Source organism: Neophocaena asiaeorientalis, unplaced genomic scaffold (assembly GCF_003031525.2).
Source record: "Neophocaena asiaeorientalis asiaeorientalis breed wild unplaced genomic scaffold, Neophocaena_asiaeorientalis_V1.1 scaffold521, whole genome shotgun sequence".
Taxonomy (NCBI): Eukaryota; Metazoa; Chordata; class Mammalia; order Artiodactyla; family Phocoenidae; genus Neophocaena; species Neophocaena asiaeorientalis.
The window spans coordinates 2,989,116-3,006,293 of NW_020174712.1; the positions used below are offsets into that span (position 1 = coordinate 2,989,116).

General features: G+C 35.0%; 1 protein-coding gene across 5 annotated transcripts in view; it reads left to right on the forward strand.

Moving 5' to 3' along the window:
* The window catches only part of CFAP96 (cilia and flagella associated protein 96), a 14,276-nt gene extending 597 nt beyond the window's left edge, over positions 1-13,679 (forward strand). For 3 of the 5 annotated variants that reach the window (XM_024759866.1, XM_024759865.1, XM_024759864.1), the window contains exons 2-8: positions 1,741-1,928; positions 3,770-3,989; positions 5,818-5,955; positions 6,055-6,130; positions 7,727-7,906; positions 11,699-11,868; positions 13,435-13,679. In XM_024759866.1, the coding sequence (XP_024615634.1) occupies positions 1,829-1,928; positions 3,770-3,989; positions 5,818-5,955; positions 6,055-6,130; positions 7,727-7,906; positions 11,699-11,868; positions 13,435-13,483 (933 nt within the window). In that variant the 5' untranslated portion in view covers positions 1,741-1,828 and the 3' untranslated portion in view covers positions 13,484-13,679. The remainder of the gene's footprint in view (positions 1-1,740; positions 1,929-3,769; positions 3,990-5,817; positions 5,956-6,054; positions 6,131-7,726; positions 7,907-11,698; positions 11,869-13,434) is intronic. The other 2 variants (XM_024759867.1, XM_024759868.1) reach the window with 2 other exon arrangements.
* The last annotated feature ends 3,499 nt before the right edge of the window (positions 13,680-17,178 follow it).

A 17,178-nucleotide genomic window follows, 5' to 3' on the forward strand; every position in this document is an offset into this window, starting at 1 on the left:
CATTATTCCACTGTGTTATATTTAATTATGTCTTGTTTACTAGAGTGTAAGCTCCCTACGGGCAGGACCTATGCCTTTTAAAATCTCAGTTTTCCTAACTTCTACCAGCGAACCCTACTCAGAGGAGGGGTTTGCAAAACGTTAAATAAATGAATGAGTGGTTCTGTAAATGCTGCTCAAGAAGAGTTAAGTAGTGGAAAAATTCAAGGCAATAACTCCTTTCCTTGTCTCCCCCTCCTTTTCGTTCCTTTTCCTTTCTTCCCTCTGTGGCTCACTTTGTCGTGTGCCAAACACTGGTAATGAAGTACCAGACTCACACCACGGTTCCTGCCTTCCCGGAGTCCCCAGTTTAGTGGGGGAAAACAGCTGTTAATTAAAGGATCCCTACACGGTGAATGTAAAATAGCCCACTAGATAACCATGATGAGGGCTTGGAAAGAGAAATGCATGGCGCTATGTTAGAAGTGAGAAATGAGCTAAACAGTCAGAAGGATCGGTATTAATTGGGCAACAAAAGGGGTCAGGGCAGTGAAATACCTGCCTAAAGTGAAACAGCATGTGTTAGGGTCCTGTGGTTGGAGAGAGCTGGACTTGAGAACTGAAAGAAGACAATTAGAGCCTGGGTGCCAGGGAGGGGGGCTTCCACTGGTGACAAATGAGGGTGATAGTGGCCGTGTGAGCCATTTAAAGGATTTGAGTCCCCTGTAGCAGCACAAGAAGCCTTTGAGGTTGGGCAGTGAAGATGGAGCTTTGAAATATGAAACAAATCGAATCAGCACACTCCAGCTAACTGACTTTTAGTTTTAAAGCATACCTGATCAGAGGAAGAGGTGGGATGTGGGGGAGGGAAGGATGAGCCACAGTTTCAAATAGGCAATCCTGTTTAGTGTCACTGAAACAGCTTGCTCTAAATTCAAGGCAAAAGTTTCTTACCTTGGATTAAAAGCTGGGAAGCATAAGCCAATGTTTGTTTTGTTCACTAATGTACGTCCAGTGCCTAGATCTAGTTGGTGCTTCAAAAATATTACAGTGAAATGGAAGCCAGTATTCTTAGCTCTTTGGTCCTACTTTTTAGAATATGTCTAATTAAAAAAAAATCCAAATAAGTAGTTGCATATTTAGAGTGATATTTCAAAAGAAAACGTATAGTTGTAGTATCTGAATTCATTATGGATTTTTGTTTTGCTGTTCTTTGTTTTTATCTTGCCTAGACAGTTGTCCTCTCTTCCCAACCCCTTTGTGAACTAATTTCACCAGGTGGCACATTTCTTATATACATTTAAACTTGAAAGAATTCAAGAACTATAGGGTAATACCTATATGTGTGGTGCATTCTGAAAAAGTAAGTTATAATTTTTAATACAAGGGACAATGCAGTATGTTTACATAAAATGATTTAAACTGAAAATGACTGCCTTAATTAAGATCTTTGAACTTCTCAAAAGAAGGATGTTGTTTACACAGTATTTATACCACACTGTACAGTAATAATTTTATTATCTACGACAGGTGAATGGCAGTGCAACAGATACACATTTCTTTGTAATTTGTGGATACTTCACCTGGACAGTCAAGGGGAGGGTTTGTGGTGATAATTTTGAATCCCCATTATTCCCCCTCAGCCCCACAAAGTAGATTCTTTCCCCACATGGTTTGAGACTGTTGTTTTGAGACTGCAAGTAATTTGGACTGAAATTTAGTAATCACCTTTTCCCTAAACTTTTCCCCTGTATTTTTCAGTGTAGAGTAGGATTTTGCTATAGAAGAAGTAGCCCTCAGCGACCCATTGAAGTTACCTGTATAGAGCACACCACCACAAGAAGCAACCATGCCTGTGGAAGGAGGGAAAACAGACATGGAGAGGATTGGGCTCTTCAGTGAGATGGAATATGTTACTGTTGGTGATAAATATGTGTCACAATTTAATCGTAAGTGTATTCGGTTTCCTTTACAGCCTAAGAGTGATGTTTTCTGTATAAAATTTTGGCTTTAACGTTTGTTAAATGATATTTTTTAATGGTCTATATGTTATGGTCTTAATTTTATAAGAGCAGGAAGCTCATTTTATTGGGCTACCCTACCTTCATATATTCTCCTCATAGGTAATTTTATTTCTTTCCAAGGTGCATGGCAGTTTTCTCCCAGAATATTTTGTTTTTAGCTTTTTTTGTTCCCTTAGATGGGACACTCTGCTATGTAGACAGCATTAACATTTGCATCTGAAAAGGCCATCCATGATCACTTTCTTGAAAAATGAAATGCTAAATGAATAGCTGAGGGATTTTTAGAAGAGTCATAAATAAAACAATAAGAAAGAATACACTGATATGAAACATCTCCAAGATACACTATTCTGTACCTTGCCTTTTTATTTAATAATGTATGTGGTATGCTAAACATTGAAAACGGAAAAGGATAAATATGAAAATATTTACTGGAACATGCCTAAACATTCTCTGGAAAACAAAATTACTATCATGGGTGCCTGTGGGAAAGGAAGTGGGTGACGGAATGTGGAAGGAAAATTTATTGTAAAAATATTTATACTATTGAATTTGGAACCATGTGAATACATTATCATTTGAAAAACCTAAGTTAAAGAAAAATCACTGATACAACTTCACATTTAGATAACCAATTGAATTAAGGGTTATTTGCACTTCAAAAAATTCTTTCACATTATGGAAGGACTTTACAAGTTGAGTTCTCCTAGATGCAAATTACAAAAGAAGTTTTAAATATTCATAAAATCAGCCTTTTAAAAATTATTGGGCTACTAGTACTTCACTGTATACCACAATTTATTTATCTGTTCGCCTGTTGATGGACATTTGAGTTGTTTGTGGGTTTTTTTTTTTTTGCGGTACGCAGGCCTCTCACTGTTGTGGCCTCTCCCGTCGCGGGGCACAGGCTCCGGACGCGCAGGCCCAGCAGCCATGGCTCACGGGCCCAGCCGCTCCGCGGCATGTGGGATCCTCCCAGGCCGGGGCACGAACCCGTGTCCCCTGCATCGGCAGGCGGACTCTCAACCACTGCGCCACCAGGGAAGCCCAGTTTGTGGTTTTTGATTGTTATGAATAAAGCTGCTGTGAACATTCTTGTTTACGTCTTTTAGTGGATATAGGCACTCATGTGTCTAGAGTATATACCCAGGAGGGAAATTGTTTCAGTTTGAGTATGAAATACCCTTCCCCTCCAACCTAAAAATACACACTGACACACACACACACACACACACACACACACACACACACACACAACACATATTTACATTTCCTCTGTCTTACATATTCTTCTTGAAGTGTAACTACCAGTTTCTACTTGTCATTTAAGACATGATGCAAGTGTCAAGTTTTCTGGGAAGCCATTGCCTCAAACACACACACACACACACACACACACACACACACACACACACACAACGCTTATTGACATCTGACACAAATAGTTTCCTAGCATATTCTTACACAGTGTTCCGTAGTATATAGATGGGGAAGCATTGGATTCAGTGACCTGTAAGGTCTCTTCCAGCTCTCAGATTCAGAGTTTAACAGGACCTCAATCTAATTATTAAAATGTTTTAATGGAAGCCTCTTAGTTCTTATAGTTCTTATTTGACACAGACCTTTCAGTAAATGTTTTGAAATAGTGTTTAAGAGCTCAAAACTCACTGGTCCAAATCACATTTTGAAACTTTTCAAAGTCATTTTTCATGTCCTTTAATTACTAGTGAGCTCAAAATTGTGATATTCCTAATTTATTTTTAAAGGACCATTTAATGAAGCTGCAAGCAAAAATAGACAGATGCTCCCTGGGGGATCCAAAGAGATGTCAAGTCTCCAGGCAGGTTATTTTGATCCCCATTTTGTAAGGATTTTTGAAGGTGAAGGCTACGTAAACCTGAATCAAGTGAGGAGACGGCATATGATGGAAGAAGCCAAAAAAAATCTAGGCAAAGCGTTCCTTCCTAGTAATGGAGATAAGAAGCCGTAAGTATTTGGGAAAAAGTCTTAAATATTGATATATCTCCTGCGTATCTCTCTCTCCTCCATCCTAAATTAAGTTTTGGTTTTTCCGTAGGACTTACTTATGTATGATTCATTTTTTAAAATGTGATTCTTAGGTTAAGTTTGTCTTAGATGAAGACAATTATATTGGATGATTTAGGTTGACAGGTAATTTTGATTAAGTAGATTCTCATTATCACATTAAATTTTTGGTTATCTCTGTCACTATTCTCTATCAGTTTATACTAATGAAGTCAACTAAATAATGAAAATAAGTTTAGTTGAAAACCTTGCAGTAGTCAGATTTAGGAAGAAAATTGCCTTGGGTCGTCATATCTGTGCCCTTGACTATTTTATCTGCTTTTTAAAACTTTAAGAAAAGTGTAAATACAAAATGTGAAATTAGGAGAAATCTTTTTTGGATAAAGAGGATAATTTATCAAAGATACGTTATTTAAAAATCATGCATGAAGATACATGTATGGGGTTTAACAATATTTAAGTTGTGAAAATTGTCAATGTGAGGTTCTTTTTTCCTTTAACCTTTAAATACTTAAGATCATGTAGTCTATGTGATATCATATAATATAGCTGAGCTTTATAATATGATGTTAATTCACACTCAATAACGTTGACTCTCAATCTAGAGTTTATGACAGACAAGGATTGGTTGAAAAATAATTTGGGGCTTATTTATGGTTTAGAGATTAGTAAAGCTGCGGTCTTCAAAGTTAAATTATTAAGTTTTTATTAAGAGTGGAGAATGTCTTCTGTTATTATAGTTTATCTTTTTCCACCTTTTCACACTTTTGAGAGGTTTGAATTATTTATTTTTAAATTTATTTTATTTATTTATTTTTGGCTGTGTTAGGTCTTTGTTGCTGCGCACAGGCTTTCTCTAGTTGTGGTGAGTGGGGGCTACTCTTCACTGTGGTGCGCGGGCTTCTCATTGTGGTGGCTTCTCATTGTGGAGCGCGTGCTTTAGGCGCGTGGGCTTCAGTAGTTGTGGCACGTGGGCTCAGTAGTTGTGGCACGTGGGCTCAGTAGTTGTGGCACGTGAGCTTCAGTAGTTGTGGCACGTGGGCTTCAGTAGTTGTGGCTCGTGGGCTCTAGAGCGCAGGCTCAGTAGTTGTGGTGCACAGGCTTAGTTGCTCCACGTCATGTGGGATCTTTCTGGACCAGGGCTTGAACCTGTGTCCCCTGCACTGGCAGGAGGATTCTTAACCACTGCGCCAGGAGGGAATCCCCTATTTATTTTTATTATTACTACTTTTTCTTGGGTTTCTTTGTTTTCTTCTTAGATATAAATTCAGACGTGCATTTTTTTGGGTCACTACTTCATTTCTTTTTCATGTAATATATGTATTTTATCCTTTAAATAACTGTTTTGTATTTTTTAGCCTCTCCCACCATCTGGAACTAATATAATGTTGTAAATCAACTATACTTAAATAAAAAATAAATAATTTTAAAAAAACAAAGATTCTGTTTGTTGTTATAGTTAACTGAATTAATGTAAACTCTTCTAACTTCCTAGAGATTATTAAGTTTTGTTTATATAGAGCATTTAAAATAGGCATAAAGATTAAAAATATTATCTCAAAATCTGTGACTTGGAAAAATAGGGCAAATTAGATTACAGAATAAGAAAAAAAATTTTTTTCTTACCAAAGTTAGGCAAGTCAGCTCCATTGCATATATTTTGCTCCCCTTTTAATAATATTTTATAAATTATGGTAAAATATGTATAACACAAAATTTGCTATTTTAACTTGCTCCTTTTTGTTCTTGTGGTTAAACTGTATTTAAGATGTGGATTAGGAAGTTACTATGGAACGATAGGTAGACCAGTCCCATTTTTCAGTGCACAATCAAAACCCAAAGAAAAATATGAGCCACCTGGAAAGAATTTGTACACAAACCCAGGAAAGAAAGGAACTGGATATGGGTAAGATCTTTTTAATACTTCTGTATCATTTGTTTTGAATTAAAAAAAATTTAATTTCTGAACCCTGAAGTCATCATCATTATTGTTTTCCTTCTTTAGCTATGCAAATGTTACCATAGGTAAACAGTTTTCACACTCTGCTGATTTCTATGATGAAGCGAAACTAAATGACAAGGTAAAAGAATCTATTTTAACTTTTTCCAACCTTTCTCTTATTTAGTTGACTTAGAGAATTCACTTGTGATCTAATTAGGGTTTGTTTTGTTTTATCTATTTGTATTACTTGGGCAATGGCAGATTGATGTTTATGAATTGTGATAATTTTACCTTTCTGATATTAGATTCCCAGAATGAGCTTTAACCCCTGCTATAGTTTACCACGTCTATCCTGTGTCTCTCCAAACCAGCTGTGAGACTTCTGTTAAGTTGGCCTGATCAACTATGCTCTATTTTGGTTAGAAGAGTCCTAAAAGTATCCTGGTCCTTAGCCGTGTTCCCACCACACCCTAATATATTGTGCCTAAAAAAGTAGTGGTAGTGGGCTTCCCTGGTGGTGCAGTGGTTGAGAATCTGCCTGCTAATGCAGGGGACATGGGTTCGAGCCCTGGTCTGGGAGGATCCCACATGCCACGGAGCAACTAGGCCTGTGAGCCACAACTACTGAGCCTGCGCGTCTGGAACCTGTGCTCTGCAACAAGAGAGGCCGCGATGGTGAGAGGCCTGCGCACCGCGTTGAAGAGTGGCCCCCGCTTGCCACAACTAGAGAAAGCCCTCTCACAGAAACGAAGACCCAGCACAGCCAAAAAATAAACTAATTAATTAAAAAAAATATCCTTACAATGGAGATATTATTAAAAAAAAAAAGTAGTGGTAGTACTTTTGGGCTGATCAGGCCATTATGGTGAATGAATGGGATGGAGGAGTGATGGGGAGAAGGGAGGAAGTGGAGAGTAGAGAATGAAAACCTACAGAAGAGAAAGTGAAAGGACGGGAGAAAACGACTCACTTTATTACATGGCAGAAATAAAAACTGAGATGTACTGGCATAAGCCTCTTACACTCACTTTATACAGTATTTGACTTACAGTGAAGCATATTCACATTTGTGGATACTTTTCTCTCTTTAGAGTTTTTACTTTTAGAACTTATTATTTATAAGTCAGAAATTTTATGTCCCTGGATTTCCTAAAATAATATTGTAATATAAAAATGTTGTAATGTAGAAAGTAAGTATTCCTTATTCTTAGAAGTAAAAGCTGACATTCTTTTGAAGGCTTATCATATGCCAGGTACTTTGAACACATAATCTCATTTAATCTTTAGAACAGCATTAAGAGTGGGGGGAATAGTATCATCATTATTTACACTTAAAGAAAATGTGACACTAAAAAAGTAAGTAATTTTCCCAGTGTCCCTGAGAAATGCTAAAAAGCAGGAAGGAGTTAGGGTTTGAACTAGAGACTGACTGTTTTTTACTGCCTTATATCACCCAGATAGTTGATACAGATTTGTTCAAGTGATAAATAAATCTCTATGCATCAAATAAATTTATATCCAAAATGAACAATCATAGCTGTGCTTGTTCACAAGTAAGCATATCTTTTGTATCATAAAAATAGAACATAACAAAGGAATGTTTCAAAAAAGTGAACCCAGCAGTATATATTAAAAAATCTACATGCTTATATTAAAATTTAAAGGTATATTAACTCTACATTACTTCCAGTTTGAGTAATTTTTGCTATATAATTTCAAACTCTTTAATTTACAGAAAGAGAATGAAGAACACCATCGTTTACTTAAAGGGACACCTTTCAAATTAAATCTTTACCCAAGGGAATATTTTGATACCAATCCTTATTTGTTTGAGAAACCTTTACCACCAATTAAAAAAGCAGAGAAGAAAGAAGCACTTGCAAACCCTTTTAAGCCCTCTTCTCCTGGTAAAAAGGTAAGTTAAAAATTTTAGAATGAAAAAATATTAAGCATTATAAAGAAATGTTGCCTCTTGCTGTCATATTGTTTTATTACCCATGTAAATAATAAACTTGTTTATAATCATGTCATGAATCATGAAACTCATTTTTATGAAATTATGAAAAGTCATAAAACTGGATAGCATAGGGCTTCCCGGGTGGCGCAGTGGTTGAGAGTCTGCCTGCTGATGCAGGGGACATGGGTTCGTGCCCCGGTCCGGGAGGATCCCACATGCCACGGAGCGGTTGGGTCCGTGAGCCATGGCCGCTGAGCCTGTGCGTCCGGAGCCTGTGATCCGTAGCATAGGAAATAATGAAGCTCTTATAACGAAATAATTATTAACCATTTCAAAAGTATTTTACTTTACAATGAATTTTCTAAGTGCCTCTCTAGATTTAGGCATAGTTTTTCTCAAAAGCATAAAAAGTCAGATCATCTTTAGTTTTTGAAGTGGTGATTAAAATGAACTGTCTCCCTTCTGCTGAGGTTTACAAGTGTGAATAGAAATGAAAATGCTTCTAACAGTAAACCTTAGTTTATACTTTTGTTTACCTTCTGTGAATTGCTTGTTAATTTTCCTTGCGAATGTTCTGTTAGGATATTTGTCTTTTTGATACTGATTTGTAAGATCTTTTCATATATTAAGGATATTGTTTTATCATTTGTGTTGAAAATAATTTTTCTAGTCTGGTGAATCTTTGACTTTGGTTATAGTATTTTGTGCTATTCAGAAATTTAGTAATTTGATGTAGTCAAATTTATCAGTCCTTTGTGCTGAGTTTATGTCATTCTCAGAATGACTTTCCTTCCCAGCAGTATTAGAAAAATATGCATTCCTGATTTCTTTTACTGAAATGTATTTTGATGTAAAGAGCAAGGTAAGGATCCAGCTTTTACCTTTTTCAAAATTCAGTTTTAAGGGCAGAAGGAAGCTTTGTGGGGAGGACACGTTCTGTGCCTTGACTGTTGTTGTGGTTTCAAGCGTGTATACATCTGTCAAAGCTCATAGAATTGTAAACTTAAAATGGGTGCAGTTTATTATACTTAAATTAGATTTACGTAAAACTGATTTTGAAAAAATTCAGTTGTTCCTGATCTCACCGATAGGATAATTAGCACCTCTGCTTTGAAATGCCACCCTTATCAAACAAAAATTCCCAGTTTTTAGGCTTTTTTTTCTGAGTTTTCATGCAATTTGATTGATGTTTATTTCTACCAGTACCAAACTACTTTTAATTATTTTTGCATTTTAATATTGGGTGGGTCTAGTCTCTTCTTACTCTTTAAAAAAGTTGTATGGCTGTTTTCCAATATTTATTATTTAGAACTTTGGAATTATTTTGTAAAGTGCTGGAGAAAAAAAGACCTTTGGTATTTTGCTCTAAAATTAAATCTTTAGAGTTTTGCTTGTATTAGCATATTTATATTTTGAATCTTCTGATCTAGAATTAAGCTACTCACAAAAACATTATTTGTCTTGTAGATTTTAATATTTTACTTCACGTAGATTTATCTATCTTATATTTATTCCTACTTATTTTAAGGTCCTGGTCAATGCTTTTTTCTCCCATCAATCCCCTTATATTATTTGTTCTTATTAAAATATCTGATTTTTTAAAATAACTGGCCACTTCATTAAAGTTTCTTATCTTCTAATGGGTATTCTGTTGATTTTCTCTGGATCTTTAGATATATGATTATAGATCTGCAAATAATTTTGGTCCTTCCTTTCTAATATTTATATCTCTTATGTCATGCTCATTCCAATATTTGGATATGTAATGGGGATCATGGGAATTCCTCTGGTGTTCATTTTTATAGATGCAAAAATAAGAATAAATCAAGAATGTATGTAGAATTATACTGAATGTTTTGGTATAATCTGTTTAGACCATCTTTTTTTTCTCCATTGACTTGTTATGAGTAACAGTAATAGATTTCTTGGAATGATGCCCACTTAACTGTGTTGTATTAATCTTTAAGTGTAACACTGTGTTTTATTTGTTAATATTAAGTATTTTCACATCAGTAATTTTAAGGGTTGTGACTGGTCTGTACTTTTATTTTTATATGCCTTGTTCTATTTTGGTATAAGTTGATGCTAGCATATTAAAATAATCGGGAGATTTCCTTCTTTTTCTATGTTCTGTGAGAGTTTAATAGCACCAGAAATATCTGTTCCTTGAAAGCTTGAAAGAATTCTCATAGGAAATGTTCTGGGTTTAATTTCTTGCATGATGCCCATCTGTTTTCCGTAGGTGGTCTCTCTCTTTTTGAGTCACTTTTGACAATATTTTCTTTGAAAATCATTCATTTCATTCAGATTTTCAAATTTATTAACATAGAGGTGTACAAAAATACTATCTTACAGTTTTTGATATTCCATATATGTACAGGTTTCTTCCACCCATTTCTCAATCTTAATTATAATCTAGACTTACCTATTTATTTTTTAAGTATCATCTGGTGGGTTGGTTTATATACCATATATATTTTTACATTTTCAATTCATCTGTTTTGCTTTTACATTATTTAATTAATTAATTTTATTTCCTTAAGATTCCTTATTATTTGTTGCTCTTAAAAATAATCCATGTGTCTCTATCTGGAAAACTTGAAAAATTACAACCATATCTTACAAACGAATCAAGTTTTCATTTATATCTGACTTAGACACTGTAAGAGAAAGGATGCCTAATTAAATGGGTTATTGTGATTGTATAGAGTTTTCTTGGTGACCATATATAATATAATGAAAATCCTGTTAGTAAGTCAGTTTAAAAGGTCAAAGCAAATGTTTCTTTGTTTTGTGTATAGCTCAAAAAATATTTTGATTGACTTCTCTTAATAGATTACAAGAAAAGTATAGTATGTGGTACAGTATCCATGGGGGATTGGTTTCAGGACCCCCCCCCCCACTCTCAGGATACCAAAATTTGAGGATGCTCAGGTCCCTTATATAAAATGGCATAGTATTTGCATGTAACCTTTGCACATCCTCCTGTATACTTTAAATCATCTTTAGATCACTTATAATATCTAATACAATGTAAATGCTATGTAAAGCACATGTCAAGTTCAAGTTTTTCTCCTTGGAACTTTCTGGGATTCTTTTTCTTTAAATATTTTCGATCTGAGGTTGGTTGAATCTGAGGATGCAGAACTTGTGGATACAGAGGACTGACTGTGGATTACATTTTCCTCTCTCTTTTTCTATGTGCTCTTCCTTTATTTTTATCAAAAAAGAAGTTTTATTTTTAGTATCTTTAGTAGTATTTTTAGTATCTTCCCCATCATTTACTGACATTTAGTGAACTCATGTCGTGCCAGGCTCCCTGTTGGACAAACCTTACCCTTGGCCTCTTCTCTCATCTTCTGGTTCTGAGGCCTAACTCCTTTCTCTATCAGAATACATGTGACCTAGGTCTCATTCCCTCAGTAATGGGCTCACCTCCAGTGTAGATGATAGCCTGATCTGATAAATTCTCACTAAAATATTAACTGTTGGCAACAGTTTAGAATATTACCTTCTTATAAATATTTGCATTTTAATAGAGAACGTTTGGAATTACAGTGTCTTAACCCCATAGAATTGGTGGTAGGGAGACGCTTTGGTGATATTTGAATTAAACAGTATAGAGAATTTCTTTAAATGTAAAACCAAACTCCATGTACAATACACAAATATGTATGAACTTCTTCAAATCTAATTTTGTTAGAAGCATTTTTACAAAACCACATTAAATTGTCTCATTTTTATTTGTAGGCTGGTGGAATGAAGGCAGGAACATTTGATTCTTACCCTTCACATTCTGCTGACCCTTATGGGGTTAAATTGACAAGCCATATTTCCAGCAAAGGTGCTAAGGTTTTCCATCCACCAGGTGGACCAAAAAGCAGACCAACTGAAAGTATAATGACTTTGAATGTCAAAAGGTAGTAATGTTACATTTAGCCCATAAACCAAGACAAATTATTTTCAGCTTTTAGATTTCTTCAAAATAATATCTTTTATTTATACATACTTTAAAAAATGACAAATTTGGGTGACTTTAGAAATCTCAGCTTCTTTCTTATACCTGCCCTCCCCTGTAGAAGTTCTTTCCCATCTTCTGAAATTCCCAATTCAAAAAGCTTAATTTATCTGTACCAAACTATTCTGTTCATAATTTTTAAAGCAAATCTATATAGCACCTTATTTCAAGTCATTTGAGACTTTAGATGTATACAGTTCAGTTAGCAGTACATGTTAACATTGTCTGTTTCTCAGTCTTTGGACCCTTGTTAAATTATTATCTCTATGTGGGCCCCAGGCTCTCAGTAATTGTGTGGAATCCTAATGACACTTATTCTGTTCTTAACTTTCAAATAACCTATGAAAGCAGGAAATATTCCGATTAATTAAAAATGCTTTGAGGAAAGTATATGTATATTATTAATGTATCATGGAACTTCAATTTTACCTAGATTTTGAGCACTCTCAACACTGAAAAGAAGTTCTTAGAAGTTCAGAATGTAATTTAGAATAGGACAATCCATCATCCTTTTGGTGTGTGTGCAAGATCATAAATAACTGAAGAACTCATTTGATTACCTTTCCACCTATTCATTGGAAAACTTTTAACGCCAATTTAACTAACTTACATATTTCTAACTTCAGTGTAATCATACAATGGATTAGGTAAAGGACATCAAATTCACATTCTTTCCTTTTGTAAAAACAGTAGTACATCTTCATCACTTGCGGACAGTGATTGTAATACCAACGTCATTATTATATCACAAAAGTAAGACCTGCCCTTCATTATTTATGTAATTTGACTGTTGCCTATAGGAATAATATTCTTTGCGGGCTAGTTGGTAGATGATCGGTCTGGGAAACAAAGGTATGGAGCCTTTTTCCATGTGTTTGGACCTTTATCCTTTGGCAAGTTACCTATCAGTACTCTGGCCAACTTTAGTTATACAATAGAACTGACAGTAAAATTGGAATTTTCCTCACAACACTCACCCTCAAATAGATGGAATTTTTTTTTGTGCAGGGTGGTTTCAGGTTTTCTGGCTCTCCAGAGGACAGATCCAAGAAAGCTCTAGATGCCCTAGCATATATGTTTAGAGCAGAGTAAAGAAAAAAGTCACTGATTGTTCTTTTGGAAAATCAGAAGTTTATCTTTTGTTGAGTAATTTTGAGTTTATTCAATCCCTCTTTTTTTTTTACATGATCACAAATATTATCCTAAATCAAGTTTTAGCTTCTTTTATCCTAATTTAAAAACTAATAAACCTTTGGGCAATAGCATTTAAAATTGGTATCATAAACCAGTTATTCCCTCTTAAATTACATTTTAAAAGTATATCTGACATACAAAGTGAAGCTTTTCATTTGGTGAGAAAATTTGGTTTCGGATTGATAATTTTTTATTGCAAAATGTTTTTACAAGAATAAACAGATGTATTACCTGCACCTATAAAATTAAATGTGCATTTATTTTCCAATTTTAGGGCACTAAATATGAAGAACTACAAGACTGCTTCCGTACAGTCCTATTAGCATCTGGAAGACAAATAGCCTTATAGATCCTGACTACCAAAAATTCATTATCAAGTGCTCATTATTTGAAAAAATATCAGATATTGTGGAACAAATAGCTCAAGCATTTAAAAGAAATTTAGGGCTGTGACTCTAATACTCTTCCATCTTTTAGTACTATTACATAATAAATAAATAGTATTTGTTAATAATTTAACATGTGCTTGCTGATCTGTTTTAGATCTGTGTTTCTGAGGAGATGTTTAGGAATGTTTAGAAATGTTATAAAATCTTGAAGTGTAGTCTGTCGTTTGAAATATTTTGCTCCTAACGTTAAAAAATTGCAGGGTTGGAGGGTAGGGGTGGAAATGGGGGCTGGAGGGGTAGAACGTGCACAGTGAATTCTTAATTTGCTGTTCCTTCTTGGAGGTATTTGAAGGTTGAGTTGATAGTTATCCTAGTGTCATAGCCCGTTAAAGCATTCTTAACATCAGAGAGAAGTATTGATCCAGTCATATCGCATAGATTCATATATGCACACATTATATAGTGAGGCAGATAGCTCAATTTATGTGGTATCGTGCCTTCTATTTGTGGCCTATGTAGAGCATCAGATCAGCCAATGGCAGCCTCAGGGTGAGCAGGGGGAAGGGAGAGTGGGGATGTACTTTAAGTTCAGTATCTTACAAGAAATGGCCAGGTTTCAAAAGATAGGTGCAGTTGTGGTGTGTCTGTGGTGTCCTCTCACGCTCCTTGGTAGCTGCTTAGAGCTGCCTCTCTCGTACCTGCCTCTCTAGGTCTTACCCTCTCCTTTCTCTTCACTCATCCTACCACTTAAAAAATATCTGTTCTTAAAAGATATGATTTAAATACATTACTGTAATTCATAGTGAGGTCTCTCTCAATAGTCCTCATTCAGTTGGGACGGGGTGGCGGTGGTATTTAAAAAGAGAAATTTACAATATCTATTAATATAATGTATTGCGGGAATTATTCTTGATCCGTGTTTTTTTCTTAGTACTTGTCTCTCTGCCATTCTAGACCTGTCAGAGCTGAAAACCAGAATATATAATATATAGGGGTGGCAGTAGTCTCCTTCTGGATCCACTTTTTTTTCAGTGGGGGGAAACCATGTCAATCCAGATCCACATCTGGCTTTTAAAGGGATTGCAGATGGTACAGAGAATTTTTAATGTTGTCAAAAATCTATTTTTATTTCCATGCCTCATAACTGTTTACTTTTTTCTAAAAGAAACTATTTTTTAAAAGATTTTTAAAGAAGACTTAAAAAGTTTTCTAAAATATTTAAAAATTTTGTTTCCTATCCAAAGGACAGTATGGAATGAAGATCTTGAAGACATTGTCAGGGGTATAATGAGACTCAATGGAGAATACATTTGTCTTCAGAATAGCAAAGGTTTTGCCAGGTGGACAAAACTGAATAAAAACTCATTTAGTTGCATATTGATAAATGTTACCAAACAAGCCTTATAAGTATATGCATTATTTTGAGGAAGAGGTTTATATATTCAGATTTTATTAAAATCTAAATAATTGCTCATTTTCACCTCTGCCTTTTGTTAGCTATTTATTAATGTGCCTCTCATAACAATGCACACTTCATATAATTAATTCATAGATGCAAATACTCATCGAATGCCTCCTGAAGGGTGTAAGAAGCAGTGTGACAGTTGACAGAGCTTATCTAGAGTTTACATAAATATATTGTGTCAAATAGAGAAACCAGTAATAGGAATAGTGAAGCCTATAGAAAAGTTAAGATTTTTGAAATGATCAGAAATAGAGGAACACACACATACAAATTTGATTTGAGGGGCACAAACTATTTACGATGCCCATTGTTTTCTTACAACTAGTGTCTCTCTCCTTTTAGTTTTGAAAATATAACAATACAGTACAACATTAGGTGGTTTCCTGTGAAACAACCTTTTTCCCCAGAGTCAGACGTGAAGAGTTAACACTAATGGACACTGGTGTCCTGTCTCTTGACAACTCAGGCGTCTAGTTATCTACTGCCCATTAGGATGCCTGTATGACTTGAGTGGTTTTCTGCATCCACCATCAGAGAATAATGGAAGCAATAATATGCTTGCTTAGTAGTTGTTAACCTCTGTTATGAACCATCCAACCACACCTATTTAAGGCTCAAAGTTGAAACAAAGATTAAGGATGTTAACCTGATCATGGAAGAAATGCTTAACTTTGAGAGAGATCAATAAGAAGCTCCAACAGGAAGTGGAGGGAATGTTAAGCAGTAGCATAGTGTATTTTTGGAAACCGTACCCTGCTTCTTCAGAGATTGCTTGCTCCTTTTGTATGTTAATATTGTGGACTGTGTATTAATAATAAGCCAGGCTCAACCTATGACTAGCTGGGTAAATTGGAGCAATTTAATTAAGCTTTAAACCATATCTCCAGCTTACAACATTATCCTGAATCAGAGTTCTATTTATAACTGCCTACAAGACATCTTTTCTCTTTTTAAAATGATCTCCTAGAGAGCTCAAATGTAATGCTTCCAAAATGAAATCTATCATTTTTACCTCTTAAATTAGCTCCTCATTAATTATTCCCTCTCGGTAAATTGTGCTTCCAAATATCATGTAACTTAAAACAAATCTTGAAATTATTCAGAAATCATCTCCCTTTACCATCCAATCACTACTTCACTAAGTTAAAAACTCTTTAGTGGATTCCCATTAGCTCCTCATTAATTATTCCCTCTCGGTAAATTGTGCTTCCAAATATCATGTAACTTAAAACAAATCTTGAAATTATTCAGAAATCATCTCCCTTTACTATCCAATCACTACTTCACTAGGTTAAAAACTCTTTAGTGGATTCCCGTTATCCTTAAGATAAAGGCAAAATCTATATCAGGGTTAAAAGGCTCTTTGAGACTTGACTCATTTCTTTTCCTTTATTTCTTGTTACTCTTCTTTGCTCTTTTCATTCTACCTAGGGTAGATTCATTTCACTTTTTATGATGACAAACATGCTGTCCCTTGCCTGGGAGGGATTTATGCACTTTCTATAGCTTGGAATTTTTCCCACCATCCATCATCTTCTTACTTTACTAACTCCAATTTGTAGACTTTCACATCTCTTCTAAAAATGTTTCTTCCTTAAGTAAGGCCTTCCTGATCTTTGAGATGAGGTTAGGTCCCCTTGTTAAGTATTCAAATAACACCTTCTAACTTCACATTTATAATATTTATTAGCCTGCCATCTTCTGTGATATTATAAGTACTGTAAAACCGTATCTATTTTGTTTATGGTTATTAGCACCTAGCATAGCGCTTGACACTTTTTGTAGGCACTCAGTAAATATTTGTTGATTGAATGAATAAATACTATCATGGCCATATTTAATCATCTTTCCCCTTCACCTTGAATTATTTGCAATTCCTTGAAAGTGACATGTTGTTCTGAGCTATTATGATGGCTCACATGCTTTTCCTTTCCTGGAATACCCTATGCCTTTCATTGTTTTGCTAACTTCCCAATTATTACTCAAAACTGATAACAATACATAATAAAAAACCAAAGCTACATAAACAAGATGAGAAGACAACACTCAGGATGGGAGAAAATATTTGCAAATGAAGCAACTGACAGAGGATTCATCTCCAAAATTTACAAGCAGCACCAAAGGTAAAGAATTAATCAGACGGAAAATTTACAGGCTTACACGC